At 34.7% G+C, this 23098-nt stretch overlaps 1 protein-coding gene across 16 annotated transcripts in view; it reads right to left on the bottom strand.

The window, feature by feature from the left end:
* Positions 1-23098, bottom strand: part of LOC123540008 (sal-like protein 3) — a 174252-nt gene that overhangs the window by 77474 nt on the left and 73680 nt on the right. Inside the window, exon 5 of one of the 16 annotated variants that reach the window (XM_053526630.1) lies at positions 2840-3174. The exons of 9 other annotated variants lie outside the window; for them this stretch is intronic. In XM_053526630.1, coding sequence (XP_053382605.1) covers positions 2963-3174 — 212 coding nt within the window. In that variant the 3' untranslated portion in view covers positions 2840-2962. Of the gene's footprint in view, positions 1-2839; positions 3175-6344; positions 6838-8665; positions 8874-10543; positions 12810-16430; positions 18052-20454; positions 20729-23098 lie in introns of those variants that run through there. 6 more of the 16 variants (XM_053526628.1, XM_053526635.1, XM_053526616.1 and 3 more) reach the window with 6 other exon arrangements.

The raw sequence follows: 23098 nt of genomic DNA, 5'->3' as shown, positions 1-23098 counted from the left end.
GTGCCACATTCAGATAGCCAAACGAATCTCCATTTGTTACCATGTTTGCTTTCTAAGTCCTAGGTATTGTACGCTGGCGGTAAAAACTTCATTTTTCACCCACTATCCCGTGACCCCTAATTACGGCGCGTTCATCCCCAATAGAAATCTTGATTTTATTCGTGTTCCTCATGGAAAAACTTTGGAGATAAAAAGCCTGCAAAGCGTAGAAATCAAGACATGCGTTTGAAAGTCCGTGCAGGCGCACGTGAAAGTCATGAAAAACGTGAGTGAATAGTTATATAAACGGTCGTCTTGCTTCCTTTTATCAGTATGCAGCTGTTTATATTTTTTTCCTGTATCCTATCTGATTTACATTGCTTTGGATTTGAAACCCCCGGAAATAATTATTTTGAGAAGTGTCCAAAAATATGGACACAATAATTATCATCAACCCATCCCTGTTCAAAGCGGAAGAACATTAACAATTATCGGTAAATATTCTGTTGATAAAATAAGTACTGGCCTTGTTTTCGTCATCAGTTAAAACCCCCTTAAAGAGCTAAAAGAAGTGTGTCGGTAACATGGCATCTGTAGTGGAGATCAAAGTTGCCCGAGATTGTCATGGCATTACGTCATATTTTCGCGCCATGTGACCCATCACTGTCTAATCGTACCGCCTCGGTTCTTTAAAACAGTAAAAAAATATCTTCTTTATTTTCTTTTTAAAAGCGAATGAGCAATATTCCGTATAAACTGACAGGTAAACTGTGTCAAACGACAAGTGACCTATTTGCCCTCAAGGAATTTATATTTTTGTTTGAGAAGAATATCTTACATATCCTGTCAAAAATACACCTACAAAGATTCATTTACTTATCAATTTTATTTAAAACCACAGCAACATCATACTGCTTTATTTTAAAACCACATTTCTATTTACGTCCACGAGGTGTTACTGCCGCATTACAGAAATGTTTGCCAAAATTGTTTTACTCGATGTATTGAAAAAGCTGCCGCGTTTTTATTATTTAAGATTTTTTAATTCTGTTTTTTGTACTTTCTTGTCAAAAGTCTGAATTTTATGACCATAGAATGTATTACTTATTTACTTTTAAAAATAAATAAATAATTAAGACCGCGCTGTTTGAAATTTTACAAATAACTGTATGAAAATTCGATCGTTTTTATAGAATATTGCCTACATTTCTGTCGATATCTTATTAAAATTGTTATAGAATTCAAACTGTGTTACTTCTCAAGTGGTGCTGAAAATTTGAAGCGATTATATTAAAAAATGAATGCATTACGCCCGTTTTTTGGTGTACGTGTCGATAAACAATGATATTATTATTACGATAGGTCGCTCATGTTCGTGGAATGGAAAATTACTGGTATGACGTTTTGGTATTTTTACGATTCGCGGGAAAATTCCAGTCAATCCAGGTTATTTTTAAGGATGTAATTTCTGAATTTGGTAAAGTTACGAGAAAAATCCACTCACCCGATCCGACGAGCATACAGAGAGGTCCACTCGTCCCTATCCAGACATTAACTCGCCAATCCTTGCATAAGACATAACTCGCAATATACGAGGCGTCTAAATGTTCTTAGTGTTTGAAGATAAAATTGCATGCAAGAAATCGAGAAATGCATGCTGCAGACAAAAGTCCGTGCAAATCCTGACGCGGGGGAACTTTTCGGCGCATGTAAAATTTATATGAAAAACTAACAGTTGTTTTTATTGAAGTACAGCGACTATGCTGGCCAATCAAAATTGTCATATGCGAGATGCACTGCAAACATAGAGTCGGTTGTGTTTGTCGGCGATTGATTGATTTTTCGATCTTTGTGGGAATGATGACACTATACCCCCCCCCCCCCACGACTTTCGACCCGGATTTAGACGATTTGGACAAACGATCCCGGTCAAGATGGAAAATCCGGAACTTCCGGAGTATTCCGGAAAACTTTCACCCTTGTGAGCATCAGGTGAGCTAAAAACACTGTCCATATCTTGTTACATATTGAGGGATAAATTCGAAAGTGCATATAAATAAAGAAGCACTCAAGACTTTATTTGCATTCACCCATTGATCGATATGTGCAACAACGCGGAATTGTTTGAATAACTTTGGAAGAAGATCATGCAAGGGTATCCAGGCTAAGTTTCATCAAGTTCCATCACACAGTTTCTGAGGAGATGTTGTTTGAAGGAAAGTGAGGACAGATGGATGGACACAGCCATTAGAGTGAACACAATAGTTCACCCTGAGCACTCTCTGCTCAAGTGAGCTAATAACTGAAATCCGCGGATTCATATTCCAACAAAATAGTAGTACGCTACATGTATACAGGTAGTATCTAGAAATAAATCATTTTTCACAAATAATCTAGGTTATAACTTATCAATATGTGTAAGCATATAAAAGCAACTTTATAGTGGTAACTAACATTGAAAGTATTTCTTCAAATTCTGCACATAGAAGTGCAACACTTCAGAATTAATCCGTATGTGTAACCTTATAATTTGGTAACTAACATTGAAAGAGTTTCTTCAAATTCTGCATATAGAATTACAACACTTTACGATTAATCCATATGTGTAACCCTGAATGTACTTTTAAGGCACCATCTAAAATTGAATGCTGAATGCCCTTTGAAAATATATCACAGGTTACAATTTATCCATATATTTAACCCCTATATGTACATTCATAGTGGTATCTAGGATTGAAAGTCTTCCAATAAATTCTGTATTCAAATGTATCTCAATTATTATTCATCTACAGGTACAACCATATTATGTACTTCTAAGAAAGCATCTTGCATTGAACATCCTTCACTACATTCTGCAGACACGAAAGTTCAAACAGTTTACTATATATCTCAATATGTGCAATCATACAAAGTCTTGTACTTTTAAGGCAATATCTGGCACTGAAAGACTTTCTGCAAAGTGTCCACATAGAAATATAGGAATTTACGATTTTCCAATGTGTGTAATCATATGAGCTTTAAGGTGATGTTTAGCGTTGAAAGTCTTTGAGCAAATTCTGCAAACGAAAGGACGTTCTCCTGTATGAATTCTCATATGTATCTGTAATGCCGAAGGTCTAGCGAAACATTTTCCGCAGTAGCTGCACTCGTGTCTTGGACCACTAGAAGGAATGAGCACTCTCAGTTGCATACTACCTGAAAAAAAGAAAATGTAAATAGGTATACATTTTGCAACATGTGAAAAATCCAGGCAACATTGTTCAATATTTCCCATACATAATGATCAGGATCTTTCAAAAGCTTGGCCTTCTGGCAGAAAGTGGTTCTGCCTTTGCGACCAGTGCAGACCAAGATCAGCCTGCACATCCGTGCAGTCTGATCATGGTCAGCACTGTTTGCCATTCAGTCAGTATCTCTTCTGGTAAGCACCCCTTTTAACAGTTAATGGTACTGTCCAAATGGGAAGATGGACAAGTTCATTATAGAAATTTAGCAGGGTTAGGGCAAAAAACCAATATTTAGATAGTGGATCAGTAATGACACTCAGTAATTTCCGTGTGATTACATATTCTGGTAAAGCCATCTGGTATTTTTCTGACGTAAACGTACTTCAATCCGCACATGATTTTTTTCGTAAAAAAAGAACAGAAAATGCCGAAATCACATACGAAGATATAAGCAATTTGCCAATTATCATATTGGGTCCACCACCTTAGGTTAACATAAAACGTTGTAAAGATATGCATTCTTCTTACGTGTTCAGGAAAGGAAAGCATTTCTCAACCAGTTTGCTAAATAGAACAAAATACCGGTACATCCAAAATCGAGGAGAAGCTGTAAAATTAAATCTAAAGTTTCTGACTTATCAGTGTTGGTAAAATCGTCCAAAAAAGCATTTTTATATACCATACATCCATTTCTTTAGACCTTTTCTTCATATTTTTTCAATAAAGTTTATTTTAAAGAAATAATCTTACATTTTTCTTTTTTTCCTCATAGATCATAAAGCTAAATGACGTTCTGTTGACTTTCCAATATGGTGGCGCCCGTAGTACAAGAAGTTAGGGGTCAACTCAAAATGAAGATGCCCAACGTATATATGACAAGACTGTGTTGGTTTGTGAATTTAAATTATCATGTCAAGTTAATACTTGGTAATACTTAAAATGTAATTGGAACTGTTTAGGACAAAAGGTCATGGCAAAAAATCATGGCTAAAGCCATCAAAATGATTTGCATCACTCAACTCATGGTGTTCATGTTGATAAAACTGAACCTGCTGTTAGTAGAAAACTATGCTTGTATCACTCTAAAAACAAAGGCCAGCAACTCTGGCAAAAATCTTTCAACCAACAGAAGACAAGATTATGCAAAACAATATTTCCGACAAACTTAAAAAAGTTTTTTCACAAAACCGATTAACGGATTTTCAGGACTAGTCTGGGCAAAGTGTGTGACAGAATGGTAAACAAAATTGAGCCACACCATGAGAAAACCAACATAGTGCATTTGCGACCAGCATGGATTCAGACCAGCTTGAGCATCCACGCAGTCTGGTCAGGATCCATACTGTTCGCTTTTAAACCCCTTTGCAATTAGAGAAACCGTTAGCGAACAGCATGGACCCCGACTATAGACTGCGCGAATGCGCAGGCTGGTCTGAATCCATGCTGGTCCCAAATGCACTATGCTGGTTTCCTCATGTTGCGGCTCAAATGTACATAACAAACATTATTATATTCAACAATTTTATTCTCAAAATATTTACATTGCTCTGGTATTTATCTTCATGTGAACAATTCATAACAAGCGCATTATGGCTATATTACCATGTAAAAGTAAAAAGTTGCAGAGTTCACATGAATGCAATTAACATATAACACATCCACGCATATTACATGTACAATATGTACAAACATCGAATGTGTGCAATGTAATGCTACTCTACCTTTTTCAAAACTTGGTTTTAGCTGATAATATTGTTCTTGCAGAAAACTATAACTTCATAATCAATGATGCAACACTTGATCAATTAAACAAAATGTTTTTGCTTTTAAAGGAGATATATAACTTCAAAATAATAATGTAACACCGGATGAATGGAAACATGTTTTGTTCTTGCAAGACCTATAACTTTAAAATAATGCAGAACTGGAACAATTAAAACAACATGCTTTGTTCTTGCAAAGATCTATAACTTCAAAATAGTGTAACACTGGATCAATTAAAACAACATGAAGCCTATAACTTCCAAATAATGCAGAATTGAACAATTAAAACAATGTATTTGGTTCCTGAAGAGATCTATAACTTCAAAATGATGTAACACTGTAAGTATGGCCTTGTCACAGAAGTAAACCAATGTCAAAGTCGAACCTCATAATCAATAGGGTCATCTGCTAGTCATGATCAACCTCCCCATTAAGTTTCGTAATCTTAGGCCCAAGCGTTCGCAAAATATTGTCCAGAAACCGTTTTAACTGTTTACGGTCACTGTGACCTTGACCTTGATTGACTTACTGACCTCAAAGTCGAACTTGACCTGTATTTTATTAGTAACACCTGTGTACCAAAATTTATCATCCTAGGCCCAAGCATTCTTAAGTTATCATCCAGAAACAGTTTAACTGTTCTGGGTCATTGTGACCTTGACCTTTCATCTACTGACCTCAAAGTGAAATTTGACCTGTATTTTATGACGTTACACCAGTCCTGTGTACCAAATTTATGATCCTTGGCCCAAGTGTTTTCAAGTTATCATCCGGAAACCGTTTAACTGTTCCGGGTCATTGTGACCTTGACCTTTGACCTCAAAATCAAACTTGACCTGTATTTTATGTGTTAAACCTGTGTACCAAATATGATTTAAATCTGTTTTTCATGTCATGCATTATTTTCCGGAAACCATGAAAACCAACAGACCACCCAGCCCACGGACAGACAGAGCGACTGACCAACAAGCTCACTTCTCTACACGCTCCCCACCACCCAAACGTCGTTTGTGGAAGTATAACAATGTATTTGGTTCTTGCAGGGATCTATAATTTCAAAATGATCAAATAAAACATTAAAACATTTTTCATTCTTGCAGAGATACTTTGATCAAGATATATACACTACTTCAGATCAGTTGCTGTGAAATTGTTCAATTTCAACGGCGTCAAATTTTCTTGTTTGGGTTCAAATGTCTATTGTGTTGCAATAGAGTCAACTGCTTTCTGTTTATAATGACTTTACTTGTTTGTTGTGATTTAATTTGTAGACACAACCACAACATAAAATTTCATACACCCCACTTCCCCTGACCCCTGCCACAAATATTAGTAATTTCACAGTAGCTCTGAAAAAATTTATGTTACAATAGAATCTGTCATACAAATGAATACTACTGGAAATAGTCCAACATATTAGAAAACTACTCACTTTAACTTAAAAAGATGTACTTTGCCCATCTGAATAAATATTTTTTCTTTCTTTAGTATTTTCTAAAAATCTTAATTTCTAAATTATAACTTGTCAGTCCTAATGTTAAGAAGTACTCTTCCTAACACTAAAACAGGTGAGAAAAAGGGGCATTTAATGAATTGCTTGTAAAAATCAATTTCAAAAGATTGTCATGACATTGTCTGTGGTTTTTCATTTTTTAAACTTGTAAATGTCTCAGCATGTGTGACTTCAAATGATGTTTTGCATTAAATCTTTTGTCACATTTAGGACAAGCAAATGGCTTCTCCCCAGTGTGTATTCTCATATGTATCTCTAAATGTGAAGGTCGGGTAAATCCACGTCCGCAAACAGAACAGGGGTACTTCCTCCTGGGATCTGACATCTGAGCCTGTGCATTAAATGGCATCTCACCTGAAATACAAAATTATTTTGTTTTAAATTTGCTATTAAAATAAGATATTTCTCTGATCTACAAGTTCTAACAGTTCTATGTTACAAATTTTGTCTAGCATGTCGTAACAATTGTTCATAATCTATCTGCCTCTGCTACTAGTATATTAGACTGTTACATCACTAATACACTTTCTGGTTTGGATTAAGTAGCATGCAGCATGGACTTTTAGGTTAAGCCATGATTCCAAGCTTCAAAGACACCTATCCACCATGCTTTAATAACTAACCCATCATCCTACTGAAAAATTACAGACACAGTTTTAAATTGTTAATGGCTCAAGTGACGAGGTCCACACAGATATAAACCTCTTCTTCTGCATGAAAACAGTAAGGTCACAATAAAGCAGTGGGCATTTCATTTCTGTTATCAAGTGAAAAAGTCGGTCAACCACTTGGGATACAAGAGGCCCTGATAATTTGCCGTAGCAGAATCTCTCTAGACTGGATGGCCTTCGAACCAAGGATTTTGTCCAGTTCAGAGGGTATTTAGTTTAAAAGGATTAAGCATCTTACTTCTCATTTAAAACTAAATAAATTGCTTCAAAATTATATATGAGCCGCACCATGAGAAAACCAACATAGTGCATTTGCGACCAGCATGGATCCAGACCAGCCTGCACATCCGCGCAGTCTGGTCAGGATCTGTGCTGTTCACTAACAGTTTCTTTAATTGCAATAGGCTTTGAAAGTGAACAGCATGCTGGTTGCAAATGCACTATGTTGGTTTTCTCATGGTGCGGCTCATATAATGTAATAAAGTGTATTTGTTTTTTACGACACAAATACAGACAATACACACAAACACAAATCAGAATAAGTTATTCAAAATAATCTAAGCATAAGGTAAGATTTTCATGGCCAATTTTCTAATGATAAAAAAAATAGAACCAGTTTTTGGAGGTATTTTAAATGGTTTTAGAGTATTCTTAGCAAAAGTGAACCAGAATCCAGAACAAGGTATCCTATTGCAGGTTTTAAAGCAGGACCAGTTTGAAGCAATAATAACAAACAGAAAAAAGGAACAGACTCCACATCACCTTAGTGATATCACACATTACATAATTATGCTGAAATGGTGTTTATTGTTAAATTTGCTCTTTAAATCTCTATAAATTAAACAGTTAACAAACAGTTGTGACTTAAAACCATTTTCTATCCAAACTGCTGTCCCTTAAGAAATTTTCAATCCATATTGCTGTAACTAAGGATTCTATCCCTTTGATAATAGTCAGAGTAATGGTTGTGTAAACACAAATCACACAAGTTACTAATCATTTAAGATCATCTGACAGTTGGGAGGAAATTTTCAATCCACATGTCTCTAAGGATTCAAATGCTTTGACAATATCCAAAGTATGACTGTACAAACACAAAACACTCAGTTACATACCATTCAAGATCAACTGACAGTTGAGAACATCACAATAAACATGCACATTGAATTAAAATTAAATTAAATGCCATGACAATATCTATATTTTATGGAAAATTACTTGTTTCACCCATATCAAATATACTTGTTTATATTAATCTGATCTACAGACACATTATCCTCGATGATCAGTACATTTGGCAAAATCAGGTTTGTCCAGGGTTTTAAATTCCACACAGGTAAGGGATTATAAGTAAATCACTTCTAAGAACAAAATTACGCCACTCAAATTAACTCAATCAAGTATGAAAATGCAACAAAGTCTGTACCCAGCCAAAGTTTTTTTTTTCTTTCTGCAAAGAAAACTTCAGTTTAAAACACGATTAAATTTGCGATAAAAAATCTGATGGTAACCTTCTTTAATTTGAATAATGAGTAACAATATGTCCAGTCAGATGCCCTTTCAGTCGAAACGATTTTTTACAGATGTTGCAAGTGAAAGGTCGCTCTCCAGTGTGAACTCGCATATGCAAATCCAGATGTGACTTCCATCGAAATCTTTTTCCGCATTCGGTACATTCATTTTCACCTATATTCAGACACTGTGTTCTTTTAACTGCACCTGAAAAGGAAACAAACGAAACTGTTAATGTCTAATCCAAACCTACCGTAATGTATTAGATACTGGTAAAGATATGAAAAAATAAAACAGATGTAAAATTCTAGGAAGAATAAAAACAAAAATCTCCCTAAATGTCATGAGAAACAAATGAGATCTTCTTTATGAATGAATGCCTTTTCTTTGCAATTTACTTAGTAAAAGTCTAGGCATTTGATGTATCAATCACAGTAATATGGGAATTCACAAGAAAATTGCAAGTTTTAATTGTGCTTGCATGGATGGTTGCAGCATGCATTTCCATTACAGAAACCTAACAGGCTCAATCAAACAGAGCCTGCAACATTTACATTTATGTTGTGTTGGTTGACCTGTGGTTTTCCACTTTTTCAAGTCTATTATATTTTGTATCATTTCTTTGTTTCTTGCCATTTTAATGTTTTTCAACGATTCTAGAAGCTGCAGTATTATCTACGCCATACAATGTGCTATACAGTCAAATCTGCGCAGCCAATAAAATTAATGGTCTTCATTTAACAGGTGAAATGGATTTCCAAAATGACAAGGGTTCTTCCAGTGCTTTGGGGAAGAGGGGTGGGGACTGAAAGGTTTGTGGTCAGTAGATGACCCCTAATAGTTTTTTTTATTACTTGATACCTTGGCCATAGCCAATAGACCTATGAAAATTGATGGCAGTGTTGTTATATTTTCTGGTCCTTTGGGATCAAGGGAGTCCATTCAATATCTATGTCATAGAATTCAGCTTAATTAAGCCAGTGCAAGGGGGCTCAAGTGGTGTTGCGCCTTCTTTTACCTCTCATGAACAGACTGAATCAAACCGAGTCTGTTATTATTTTTCTTGGTTGCATTCTTTGTTTTCGAAGACTTTATTATTTATTCTCTAGTTTATAATCTGAAATCATTTTCAGCCAATTTTTATTAAGACCACTGAGACTTTGACCTTTGACATTCAGATCATTGGAACCATCTATTGAAATATGCTAACATCCTATGCAGTCTGACCATTGTCGACCAAAGCCTTCTGTAAGTAACCAATTTTGTCTAATGAAACGCGTAAGGCAAAACATATGCCCTCTTTTCTTTGATGGGGTGGGGAACCCTCAAATCATGCTAAAATTGTTCACATGCATCTCTTGTTCATGACAACCTTCAATAAGGCCAGGTAAACAAAATATACCGTTCTCTTAAGATTTCTTACCTGGCTAAATTTCTAAAATGGACTGGTCTGTCATTCAGTTTGGGCAGTACTATTTATTATTCAAAGGGGTGTCCACTAAAAATTTTCTGACTTAATGCAAACAGTGCAGACTGCATGGATGTGCAGGCACATCTTGTCTACACTGGTCGCAAAGGTAGAATCATTTGCGGCCAGCAAACTAAAGGTTAAAAGTAGAATAATGTGAAAGTAGATTTTGGTAGAATAAAGTTCCCCTGTAAAGAACAAAGAAGTGTCTAAAAAGAAGTAAAACTATTGAAATGTCTTTGAATTAATGGGGAAAAGTACAACATTTTACAAGTTTATATATAAATATCTAATTCTAATTTATTTTTCAATTTCTAAAACTAAATATACATATATTTTACATACAACGATATTCAAATCACATGTTTTATACAAAGTTTTGCATAGTTTAGAATGAACCTTTATAAAATCTAAATATACATTTTATATACAAGGATATTCAAATCATACATTCTATATAAAGACTGACATAGTTTAGACAGAACCTCTATAAATTCTAAATATATATTTTATATACAAGGATATTCAAATCATATGTTCTATACAAAGTTTGGCATAGTTTGAACTGAACCTCTATAAAATCTAAATATACATTTTATGTACAAGGATATTCAAATCATACATTCTATACAAAGTTTGACATAGTTTAGACTGAACCTCTATAAAATATAAAGTACAATACATTAGTATGATAACTTTGAAAACAACAGCTGTCTGAAAAATCCCCATGATGGCCTGTGTGAGGTAACTGTGCATGTATCTATTAGTCTCATGTATGCTGTGACGATACTTAATGATCCCCATAAAAAATAAAGATAATCTTCTGACCTTCAAATAAAGTTTGAAGGCTACAGGCTGAAGTATTCTCCAGTTAATGAATTGAATCCATTCAACTGTAATATTGACCTTTGGCCTACAGACCCCTAAACCAATAAATGATCATCTACTGACCGCAGGTAAACATCCTATAAAGTTTCACCACTGCAAACCAATCATTTATTCAATTACTGAGCAAGAAGTTTTCAATCTCAAGGTCACTGTGACATTGACCTTTGGCCTACTGACCCCAAAAACATTTGGGGTCATCTTCTAACACAAGCAATCATACTATGTCCTCTAGCCATTCATCTGCAACAGTTTCAGTCTATAGATCACTGTGACTTTAACCTTCAATCCTAAAACTTTAAGTCATCTACTGACCACACAGGCCAAAGCATTCTTTGGTAATTGGTCACAAAGAATTTTTTGTCATGAGGCCACTGTGTCCTTGACCTTTGACCTACAAACCCCACAAAAGAGGTCATCAACTGACTGCAGACAATCATCCACAGTAGGTTTAAATGTTCTCTAGATGTTTACAGTATCAAAACCACTATGACCTTGACCTATAAACTATTGACCCCAAAAATAGTAAAAGTCATTTATACATTACAAGCAATCATCCTGTAAAGTTTGACCCTAAGAGGCACTACCGTTCTCTAGTTATTCATCAGAAACCAAATGGCCTACCGAAAGAACGATCTATGGACCAACATGAACTAAACAATATACTCCCTCTTCTTTGACAAGACAGTCAGGGCATAATTAATTTTTAAAAAATTCATCAAAAGCAATATCTTTAAATGTATACATCTCTAATACAGCTTAAAAATTGCATTAAATATTTAAAAAAAAAATCATTCAACTGTTTAATTGCTGGTCCCAAGTTTTCTTCATATCTTATCTGTATGTCAAGTGTTTCATTAAAATGCACTAAAAGGAATCCATTTTTAAACATAATTCTCTACAAGTTTTTTCTTCACAAAACCATCTTTATGAAACACCACAAGCTAATTTTGAGTTACATCTCAACACATTTATCATCTGGCTTTAGTAATTCCTATTTTTCCACAATGAAACACAGCTTCCTCGTGTACCAGGGCTGATGTGAGCAAACTATTTGGTCACCTACCATTTTCCTCAGGTTTCCTATGTGTTGGTCCCCCAAAACCCTAAATAACATTAACATTATGCTCATTCAAAGCAGGGCTCAATAAATTCTTTGAAAGCAACTTTGCAGTACAAGGTGCCTAGAATTTTCACTTGTCCTGCTACAATTTGTACTCATCCTGCACTTAATATTTTCACAGAGGGCATCTATTTTCAAGTCCGTTAAAAATGGTACATACCGAAATGTTCTTTATTATCGAGCGTCTAGCTAATGCGATCATAATGCGGTACCATTGGGCGGACTTGAGAGTTGCAAAACTACAAACTAATTTTCATTTTAGATTTTTTGAGCTATTCGGCTTCTTCACGGCTCCATTTTAATTAAATTTAAAGTATTTGTGGTCAAAAATTGCACTAATCCTGCCACTTGCCCAGAGCCGATTTCTACCTGTATTTACGAGTGGATGAGTGGATTTATCAAGCCCTGCAAAGCGATCGGTGTTATGATATAAATCATTTCTTCTTCTGTCTATGCTGAACACATCTTTTCGTATGATCGTTACAATTGCTTCGACTGGCAAACGCTCTCCCGCATAAAGAGCAAGTATACGGTTTCTCCCCAGTGTGAATACGCAAGTGTAACTTCAGATTGCTCCAGGAAATATCTTTTTTACAAATTGGACATTTGGTTGTAGGGTTTGAAGATCCAACTCCAATGATTGCGGGGTTAAAGTCGTGTTGTGAATCTGAAAAAAAAAAGTATATATAGATATATTTGAGTTTCACTGCAAAATCATTGTTCTAGTTTAAATTCTAACATATAACAAGCTAATAAATCCTTCAGTAATTAATTACATTTTCCTATGATATTGATAACTTATAAATAGACATAGTCTACACTTATTACATACTCGTTTCTATTCCCCGTTAAGTTACACTGGTACCGGAAACGTCAATATTTTTCCATACACTGACGCCTGAATTTCATATCGGGTGCGTGACGTAATTCAGTGTGTGCTGTTGCACTATTTTTTTCTATTTAGTTCAGTATTGTCAATCCTATTCAGGCTATTGAACAAATTTATGATATTTACATTATATTTATACATGTAGATGCGTATGTAATAAAAAGGTTATTATCTTTGCACTGGGAAATATGCACTCGTTCTTCAGCGGAATAATATTGCGCTCCTAAAGTCGTGCAATATTTCCACTGAAGAACTTGTGCATATTTCCCGATACAAAGCTAATAACCTATAATTATTGAATGGCTTGTTTGTTAGCAGTCAAAAGCCATTCAGTAAGTGTTTCACTACAAATTGTCGCAAAATGTTTTGTCTTGGCTGAATTAGGTAAAGAAAGTTGTTTATTTTTGTTTAATTTACCAGATTTAGGAAAAAGAGGTAAATATTGGTGCCTGGGAACAGGTCTGTGTACAAAAACATTGTGATTTTTTTTTTCAGATTTAGCACTGAATCGGTAAATCATGTAGTAAGAGCAAACTGTCTGCCTAGTAAATCTAAAATTAACAAGCAAATTCGATGAATTGGAATCCCCCGCGGAAAGGGTCAGAGTTGAGGAACGGCAAAAAAATATATCCAGCAAAAAGTTAAGAATGTTACCAAGAAGCAAATAATTTCATTAGTCAAAATCAAATTAAAAGAAAATGAATGGTTTGTTTGGGTGGGGCTGGGGGGGGGGGGGGGGGAGGACACAACAGTTTAAATGTTTGATTATAAATATTAATAGAAAATGAAAAATAAAAAAAAAAAAAAAAAAAAAAAAAAAAAAAAAATGGTGGGGGGTGGGGGGGGGGGGGGACCAAGGTAAGGTGGTGACCAGGTGTAGGTACACAACATCACATGTTTATAATAAATGTTCATGGAAAAGAATGAAAGAAGTTTAATGAAATTCTTCCAATTGGTTGGTTTGTTATGTACAGATCTGTGGATTTTTAAACAATTAAAGGGCAATAACTATATGGAAAATTGACCAATCGAAAAAAACCTTGAAGGGCATCGTCGCAGTATCTTGGTTCATGTCTGTTTCAAGTTTGATGAAATTCTACCTGCTAGTTACTGAGAAATGGCTGCAGACGGACATTTTTCATTAAATCAAGGGCAATAACTCTGACGGAAATTGACCTATCAAAAAAAAAAACTTGACGGGCATCAGCACAGTATCTTGGTTCATGTCTACTTCAAATTTGATGAAATTCTACCTGTTAGTTACTGAGAAATAGCTGCAGACGGACATTTTTTATTAAATCAAGGGCAATAACTCTGAGGGAAATTGACCAATCAAAAAAAAAACTTGACGGGCATCATCGCAGTATGTTGGTTCATGTTTATTTCAAGTTTCATGAAATTCTACCAAGTAGTTACTGAGAAATGGCTGCGGACGGACGGACGGACGGACTGACGGACGGACTGACGGACGGACAACGCCATTTCAATACCCCCCTCCCGATTTCATCGGCGGGGGATAACAAGAGCTGCTGTAGGAAAGCAACACTCGACTATTCAACAGCCTTGTCAACTGTATGAATATGTAAGTCAAAAAAGGGGAATAGTTTTGTAAAAAAAGCAAAATATAGTTATGGAACCCATGCAGTGCAAGTCAGTTTATTACAGTGGATAAGTGTATGAAGTCTCAATCTATTCCCAAAGTGGTTACTGAGAAACAAGCTTACACACAAAAAATTAACCAAATTTGGATGCTGACGTCGATGCTAACGCGAACGCTGATGCACATGCGAGTAAAATAGCTCTACCTATTCTTTGAATTGTTGAGGTTAAAAATTATATTGTTTCCAATAAGTAAATTTGGTGGATACTTGGGTTAACTGAGAATTTTTTTTTTATTCCGTACTGGACGATTCAACAGCTTTAAACTGACAATGAAATGCCTAGTGTATTTTTTTTTATAGGTTTAACATCACACCAACACAATTATAGGTCGTATGTGGACAGTAATTACATAACAGGCTTTAAGCGTATGGTAGGGAGCAGTCCAAACCAACATTTTTTTTCTCCCGAATAACAAGTTTACATAAGTCAACAGCTTCAACAGTACTGATCATTCAAGATAATTTGTCAGTTAGGAGCAGATCAGTATAAACTAGGGATGGCAACAAATATAAGTTATAATATTCCTGTATTTGGTCAACCCTGCAAACGAATATCTGGTCATCTCAGCATGCAGATATACACATTACAATTTCGGAAGCCATTTTCGCATGAATTTATAATGAAAGCGGGTTTGGTAAAATAAATAAAGATTTTGGTTCTCTCTTTCAGTCTTTATTTACCGGTATTTGTCATATTTTTTTCAGTTTTCTTTTCAAATATTCAATTAGTGAAACAGCATTTGGATATTCATGTAGTGATAGAATATTCGACTATTTGTTGCTATCCCTAATATAAACAAATCAATTACTTATGAATAAAGCTGTCATTCTTGAAATTGTATGTCAGTAAATAAAGTGTGACTGTTTTCTTGATGTATAATTTGTTCACTCACATCAAATAATAAACATATGTTTATCAATTTGCTTGACTGACACATTATCTTAAACAATTAGTACTAAGGCATGAAGATTTGCTTGTTTTTGTTGGGTTCAACTTCGCATCAACACAATTATAGGTCATACGGCTACTTTCCAGGTTTGACAGTGGAGGATGACCCTAGATGCCACTCCCAAGCATTATTTAATCATTGAAGGGCACCTGGGAGGAACCACCAACATACTGTAAGCCAGCTGGCTTCCTCACATGAAGAATTCAGTGCCCCCAGTGAAGTGCACACTATCTAGTACTAGTGCATGAAGACAAAAGATAAATAAACAACACTTAAGAAATGATCCTTTGGTTTATGCGAAATGGAATCAACAAATTCATGAATCACTCTATTTCTTACATTTACATTAAATATTTCCTCTCCATCTGTAAAGAAGTTATTATAAATTGCACATATTTTGTTGCATTTAACATTAGACTCAGCTTCTGAGTCTTTGGAACAGCTGTGATGTCATCTAAGAAACATTCTTGCTGATTATACGTTATCAAAACAGCAGCCCGTTTAAACACTTAGCAGCTTTGTCATACCTTTGGTGCCTATCCTTTTGCTGTTCATACAAAATGAGCGTCACTGGTTATACATGTATTTTTATGTTGACTGGCTAAAACAATTTAATGCTTTGATAAGATCAGATTTATTTCGACAGATTATTTATATACGAGTATTCCAAGCTGGATATTATTATACAATACAACACACTGTTATGATAGTAAATGTATTTTAAATTCGAATAATATCTTAATAACCAGTAATGGACAAATGCCAAAAATACAATTTTTTTTAAATTAGAGGGACATGCCTCCAGATCAACATCAAAATTTCAAAAATTTTGAAAATGATAGCGGCCGATATTGGATATCGTTAAAAATTCAATAAATATTTAATACGTGTTATGACACCATGTATAGCTAAATTCCTTATAACTTCTATCAAATTTCGTCAGAATGCCCAATTTTCTAAATATTTTGTTAACTAATAGAGGCTATATAATGCTGCAGAATTTAAAGTACATAATACAGGCAGAATAACTTAAAACTTCTTTCTATTGCAGTTGGACATTACTACCTGAAAAAATACCTACTCTAAACTTTTAAAATTCTGACATAAATCCAGAGACACGCAGCTTGAAAGAAACAAAAGCCATGCAGACATGTTGCGATGATCTGATGCCTAAAGAACGTGTGTACATGTACATATCGGATGGATATAAGCTCTGTTGAAATACAAGTTGTGTTCCTCTTTGGTACAGGTTTTCACAATCAACCGACTTACACTGTTTATCTTTGGCATGAAAAGAAACTGCACAGAACTCTCACTTTCAATATCTTCACAAATATTGTTCCGATTCAGTTCTGCAAAAGCAATAATACTTGTAGCCGTAAAGACTAAATTTCTAGTGGATTCTACCGATGCATCAAATCAACGAAATTAAATTATTTTATTTTCGAACATTGAAGTCCTTGAATTTCAATCCCCCAAAATTCCAGATTTAGCCAAAACCAAAAAACATCATAGTCACAAAAATACAAGATTTCACAATAGCCTAGCACTCTTTCCATTCTGCAGCCCTCCTAGTAGGCCTGAACAAAAATAAAGGTTTTTATAAAGGCTCCAATCTATGGAAATAAAGGCCTTTTAGTGTAAAATATTAAAAAATAAAGAGCAAATAAAGGCTATTTTTGTCGAATTCTCGTTGAAAACACATAATATATATAGGTATTTACTACATGTATGTGGTCTGGTGAACACAACAGCATTCTGAAAAACTCAAGATGAAAGATATACAGGCAGTATCCTAATAACAACACCTAAAAGGGGGGAAGAAATACAGTAGTATAACCATTACTTGCTTTAAACTGGCACGGCAAGCAGTCTGAACAAAAATATAGATTTTGAGTGAAAATTACAGGCTATTTGGCCGTTTTAAAGGTTTTTTCAGAAGATTTAAAGGTTTTAAAGGTTTGCTCTGAAATTAAAGGTTTTTATAGGTTTTAAAGGTTTCACTAGGAGGCCTGCATTCTGTTGTTCCTTTTTCTATGCCAGTCTCACTCATATTGCACAACTTGTACAAGCCCCAGTTCTCAGCATAAATCCGCATTCTTTACCTTCTCCACCATATTAAAACACAATGCTAGTATCAATAATTAATCTCCTGCCCATGTTCTTTTTTATAGTTCTCCATTTTATGCATGAAGACATGTTTATTATAGTTACTCCTATCTCCGTATTCTTTCCCACATACCGCGCACTGATATGGCTTCTCTCCCGTATGGAGTCGCAGATGTGTTCGCAACGTTGATCGGTTCTTCAGAACTTTACCACAGAACTTGCAGACGAAGCCACCACCGGGATCTTTCATCGCCAATTCATTTATATCAGCGCTCAGGTTGTACTGAAGCTGATCCATCACTGCAAAGTAAAAAAACGTTTTTAGATACATATGATCAGCTTTTTACCCTTACCCTGCTAAATTTCTATAATGAACTTGTCCATGTTTCAAAATAGACAGTACCATTAACTGTTAAAAGGGGTGTTTACCAAAATGATACTGACTGAATGCCAAACAGTGCAGATTTTGATGGATGTGCAGGCTGATCATGATCTACACTGGTTGCAAAGGCAGAATCTATCATGTCCGGCATTATAAGCTTTTAACATTCATAGTTTACCCTGTATCTAAACTTTTTACACATAGGTTAAAACATCACAAAAATTTCAAACACTTTAAATTTATTACATTTTTTTTTATTATTTCTTATTTCTACAACATGCATATTATTTCTTACATCACATCTATATGACTTTGTGGTTTTTTTTTTCATGATCCTGGTATCTTACGCCATAAACTGATAAAGGTCAGCGGACATTTCTTACATGTTTTCTGTAAGATAATGAAAAATGTACTATTTTGTACATAATCATGACCTTTTATTACACACTGACAACAGAAAGACCCAATGGTTATTTCTGGCCATGTGTCATACAAGCATGTACATACAATGACCGGGCATTGTCGGATTCCTCAACCCCCACAGTCCCACCTCTCCTAACACCCTATAATGCCCAGTCCAATACTGCCTTTCATTTCTCACAACGTAAAATTTAATCAGACAATCATATGATTTTCAATTGCAAATTTTTCAATTTGTAAAATGGTACAAACTATAAAAATCCCTACATCACATTTAAACTTACAATACTGTAGTCTAACATCTGTGATTCTTGTATTTATAGTGCTGGGCTCTAGAATTTTGAAATTTTGAATAAAAATGTCAAAAATATTTTCACACACCCCATACTTTCAGATACCACGAGAAATGAATACCAAAAAACAAAGATAGAAATCAGTTGTTTTATTTACATTTATTTTAAAAAGTTGTTGTCTTGGCCTGTACTTCACAAAATTGTTTATAAATTATAGAAGCAGCATATAAACACAGCAATTATTCTTAAAACATGCATTTCAAATAAATACATGCATATGGTGTTATTTTCTTTATAAAAACAGTGATTTTCAACAACAGTTCCTTCTGAATGCTAACTGAACAAGACTGAACAAAAATATATCGCAAATTCTACAATAAAACAAAAAATTGCTACCTTCTAGTTAATTTCAATAGCAGTGAAATTCACACTGGTGAAATGTGTATGATACTATGAAAGGAAATGAAATTTTCAACAAATCTAAGAAAACAAGATTAAATCTGACACTACAGATATAATTATTTATGAATCAGAAAGGGGCCGAAAAGATTATATACAGATTTCACTGTCTTCGTAAAAATTAGACGTGTTCTTATGCCTTAATCACTGGTCACATAATGAACTAATGTAATGAGGTACTTTATTATTATTTAAGGTGCTCTTTCCATAATATGACAACATAGTTAACTATGGAAGGGCAACTTCAACTATTTTATCACTGCTAAATCTCCTTTTCCCTAGAAAATAGGCCATACAATTAACTATGGAAGGGCAACTTAAACCATTACTCCTTTTTCTTTCAAAATATGCAACACATTTAACTATGGCAGGAGAAGTGTAACATTTTATCACTGGTAATAAGACTCCTTTCCTCTGGAAAATAGGCCATATAGTTAATTATGGAAGGACAACTTCAACTATTTTATCACTGTTTAAAGGACATCCTTTTCCTTGAAAATAGGCCATACAGTTAACTATCTAATCACAAACAATGACTCCTCTTTCTGGAATTATTTCGAAAGTATGTCACACAGTTAACTATGGAATGACAACTTCAACTATTTTATCACTGTTAAGACATCCTTTTCCTTGAAAATAGGCCATACAATTAACTATCTAATCACAAACAATGACTCCTCTTTCTGAAATTATTTTGAAAGTATGTCACACAGTTAACTATGGAATGACAACTTCAACTATTTTATCATTGTTAAGACATCCTTTTCCTTGAAAATAGGCCATACAGTTAACTATCTAATCACAAACAATGACTCCTCTTTCTGGAATTATTTCGAAAGTATGTCACACAGTTAACTATGGAATGACAACTTCAACTATTTTATCACTGTTAAGACAGCTTTTTCCTTGAAAATAGGCTATACAGTTAACTATCTAATCACAAACAATGACTCCTCTTTCTGGAATTATTCCGAAAGTATGTCACACAGTTAACTATGGAATGACAACTTCAACTATTTTATCACTGTTAAGACAGCTTTTTCCTTGAAAATAGGCTTCATTATATCTATAAACATCTAATATCAAAACCAATGAATGACATCCTCTTTTCTGTAGAATTTATGTACGAAATGACTGGTCACAACAGTTAACTATGGAAGGACAACATGGACTACTTTATGGCTAGTAAGACTGCTCTTTCTGGAAAATGCTTTGCCGCAAACATTACATGAAAACGGTTTTTCTCCCGTATGTGTCCTCATATGCATCTCAAGATGAGAGTTCCAACGAAACCTTTTACTACACATCAAACAGGCGTAGTTCCCTATATTTAAACAATTATCTGTCCTTGGAGGTTGACTACTAGGTCCTGTGTCAACATTTCCGTCAACGGAGGAGTAAAGATGTGGCATGCCAGTAACACCTGAAACATAGAAAATAAAATTTAGATCTAAATATAGAACTGACATTTCAAGTGTAATGTGTTCCAGTAATTATATGGCATCTACAACTTTATCAAAACAAGAACAGAATCTTCTTTTGTTACAGTCAGTCAACAAACACAAGTTTCACATTGCAAAAGATACAGTTTTTATGAAGTTATGTGTTTCATCTCAACAGTCATACACATATGCTAAATATCAATTGTAAAATTGGTCCAGTATGGCATATAGTTAAGTTATAAAACTATTAAATAACAAAATGGTCCATTTATGACGGCTGTTGAAACAGTAAACATTATTAAGACAATGTCTTAATGCCTGGTCCATACAGGGGTCCATAGGATTTCATAGGAATTGGAATGTGGTTGCTGTATATGAAATTTCATTTGGTTTGCTCATCACTTTCAACAGTGTGGCCAACCCACGTGACATTTGGATACCAAACACCGAGAGAAAATGTCCCACTTTAGGTAACATTCTGCCTTTATTTACTTCTCACTTGATGGATTTTCACACGATAAAGAGGATCAAAGACAGCAAAATGAGTCTTTCCTCCACATAAAATGTCTTGAATCATTTCTCACTTTTCTCGAACAGTGCCGAACAGCAGAAATGTGAACGTTATCTACGTAGTTAGTGCACTAAAAGCAGTTGGGCGAAGTGTTTGAGAAAACTGATGAGAGAATAATGCCATGACATTGTGCGGAGGAAAGCCTTCAATGCACTTTATCTTATGAAAATCTGTCAAGTAATTAAGAAATATAGGCAAAATATTAACTTTTTTCTCTGTGTGAATGGTATCCAAAATTACTTGGGTTGGCCACCCTGTTTCAATACAACTACTGATTTTCAATCTTAATGCAGACAGTACTGCTTCTTTTCTTTTTTTTTTCAAGTTTTGAAAAACTATTTTATCATTAACATGACTCCTTTTTCTGGAAAGTATTCCAAAATTTTTTTTTGGGGGGGGGGGGGGGGGGGGGGGGGGGTGGTTTAAAAACAAACCTCTGTACTTGAGCCTGCACAAAACCTGCCAATTCTCTACCCAGTATTGTTAATAATATGTTATATTTAGCTAGGACCAAACAAAGCAAAAAATAACGCAGAAAACATTTTCCATTTTTATCTATTTCCAACTGCGACTTCGTACTAAAATTCTAAGAAGTGAACAGTTACCTCTAGAAAATACCAAAATTAAATGATATCACATTAACTTCTCGAAAAAAAAAATCATCTGAATATTATGAAATACTGAATCTACCTGATTTTTCTAAACAAGGTAACAAAAAACAAACATCAATAAAGTGGAAAACTGCCATTTTTTACTGGTCAACCACAAAATATTACTATAAAGTAGCATGCTATGATGTCCTGAAATGCCAAGTGTGGGTAAGGTGCTAGTAAAATTTGATCTATGACAAAATATACTAAATTTGGTACAATTGCCTTTCATTAGTAACAAACTCATGTAAAATGATTTTTATTTAATTGTCACAATTAACAATCTTTGAATATTGTGTTTAAAAACTAGAATTGCGTTGTCAAAAATATAAAAAAAAATTTGATCATTTTTCAGCTTATTTTGGCCAAAACAGAATAGATCTACATTTGATTTTTGTAATGGTTAATTATCAATCTTTTTTTTTTCTGTTACAATTAATAAACCTGGATAATTTGACGGACTCCCAACATTAGGTTGAGTGTATTTGTGTATGCTGCAACTTACAACTCAAGTAAAAGGATACAGAGTTCATTTTCTATTTCCTCGCTCTATCAAAATATACACATTTACAATAACAAAAGTTGACATCATAAAAGGTCAGAATACCCATGTCATAAAAGATTGTTTTGTTTTGTTGGGTTTAACGTCGCACCAACATAATTATAGGTCATATGGCGACTTTCCAGCTTGATGGTGAGAGCTAGACCCCAGGTGACCCTCCGTGTATCATTTCGCCACAGGCAAGCACCTGTGTAGAACCACCGACCTTCTGTTAGTCAGTTGGATGCCTTCCTCACATGAATAATTCAACGCTGAGCAAGGCTGTAACTCCCGTTGCTGAGTGGCAAGTGATTTAAATTTTAGCATGCTAGATAAATTGTCGTCTGCTGGAAATGTCGTCTGCTAAAATTGTAAAGTTCATTCAATTTGCTCCAAAATTGGAAGAAATATTGTCAGAGTAGCAAACAGCTTGGAACCTGATCAGACGCCGATTTAATCGGCGTCTGATCTGGTTCCAAGCTGTTTGCAAAGGCTGTTAAATTCACCCGCAGCAGGCTAAGGGTTAACGTCAGTTATCTTAACCACGCGACCACAGAGGCCCTATATAAAAGTTCAAAAGTGTAATAAT

The sequence above is a fragment of the Mercenaria mercenaria genome, chromosome 16 (genome assembly GCF_021730395.1).
Source record: "Mercenaria mercenaria strain notata chromosome 16, MADL_Memer_1, whole genome shotgun sequence".
Lineage (NCBI taxonomy): Eukaryota > Metazoa > Mollusca > Bivalvia > Venerida > Veneridae > Mercenaria > Mercenaria mercenaria.
Note: the sequence above shows the minus strand (reverse complement) of the source record. Positions and strands in the feature narration are given on the sequence as shown.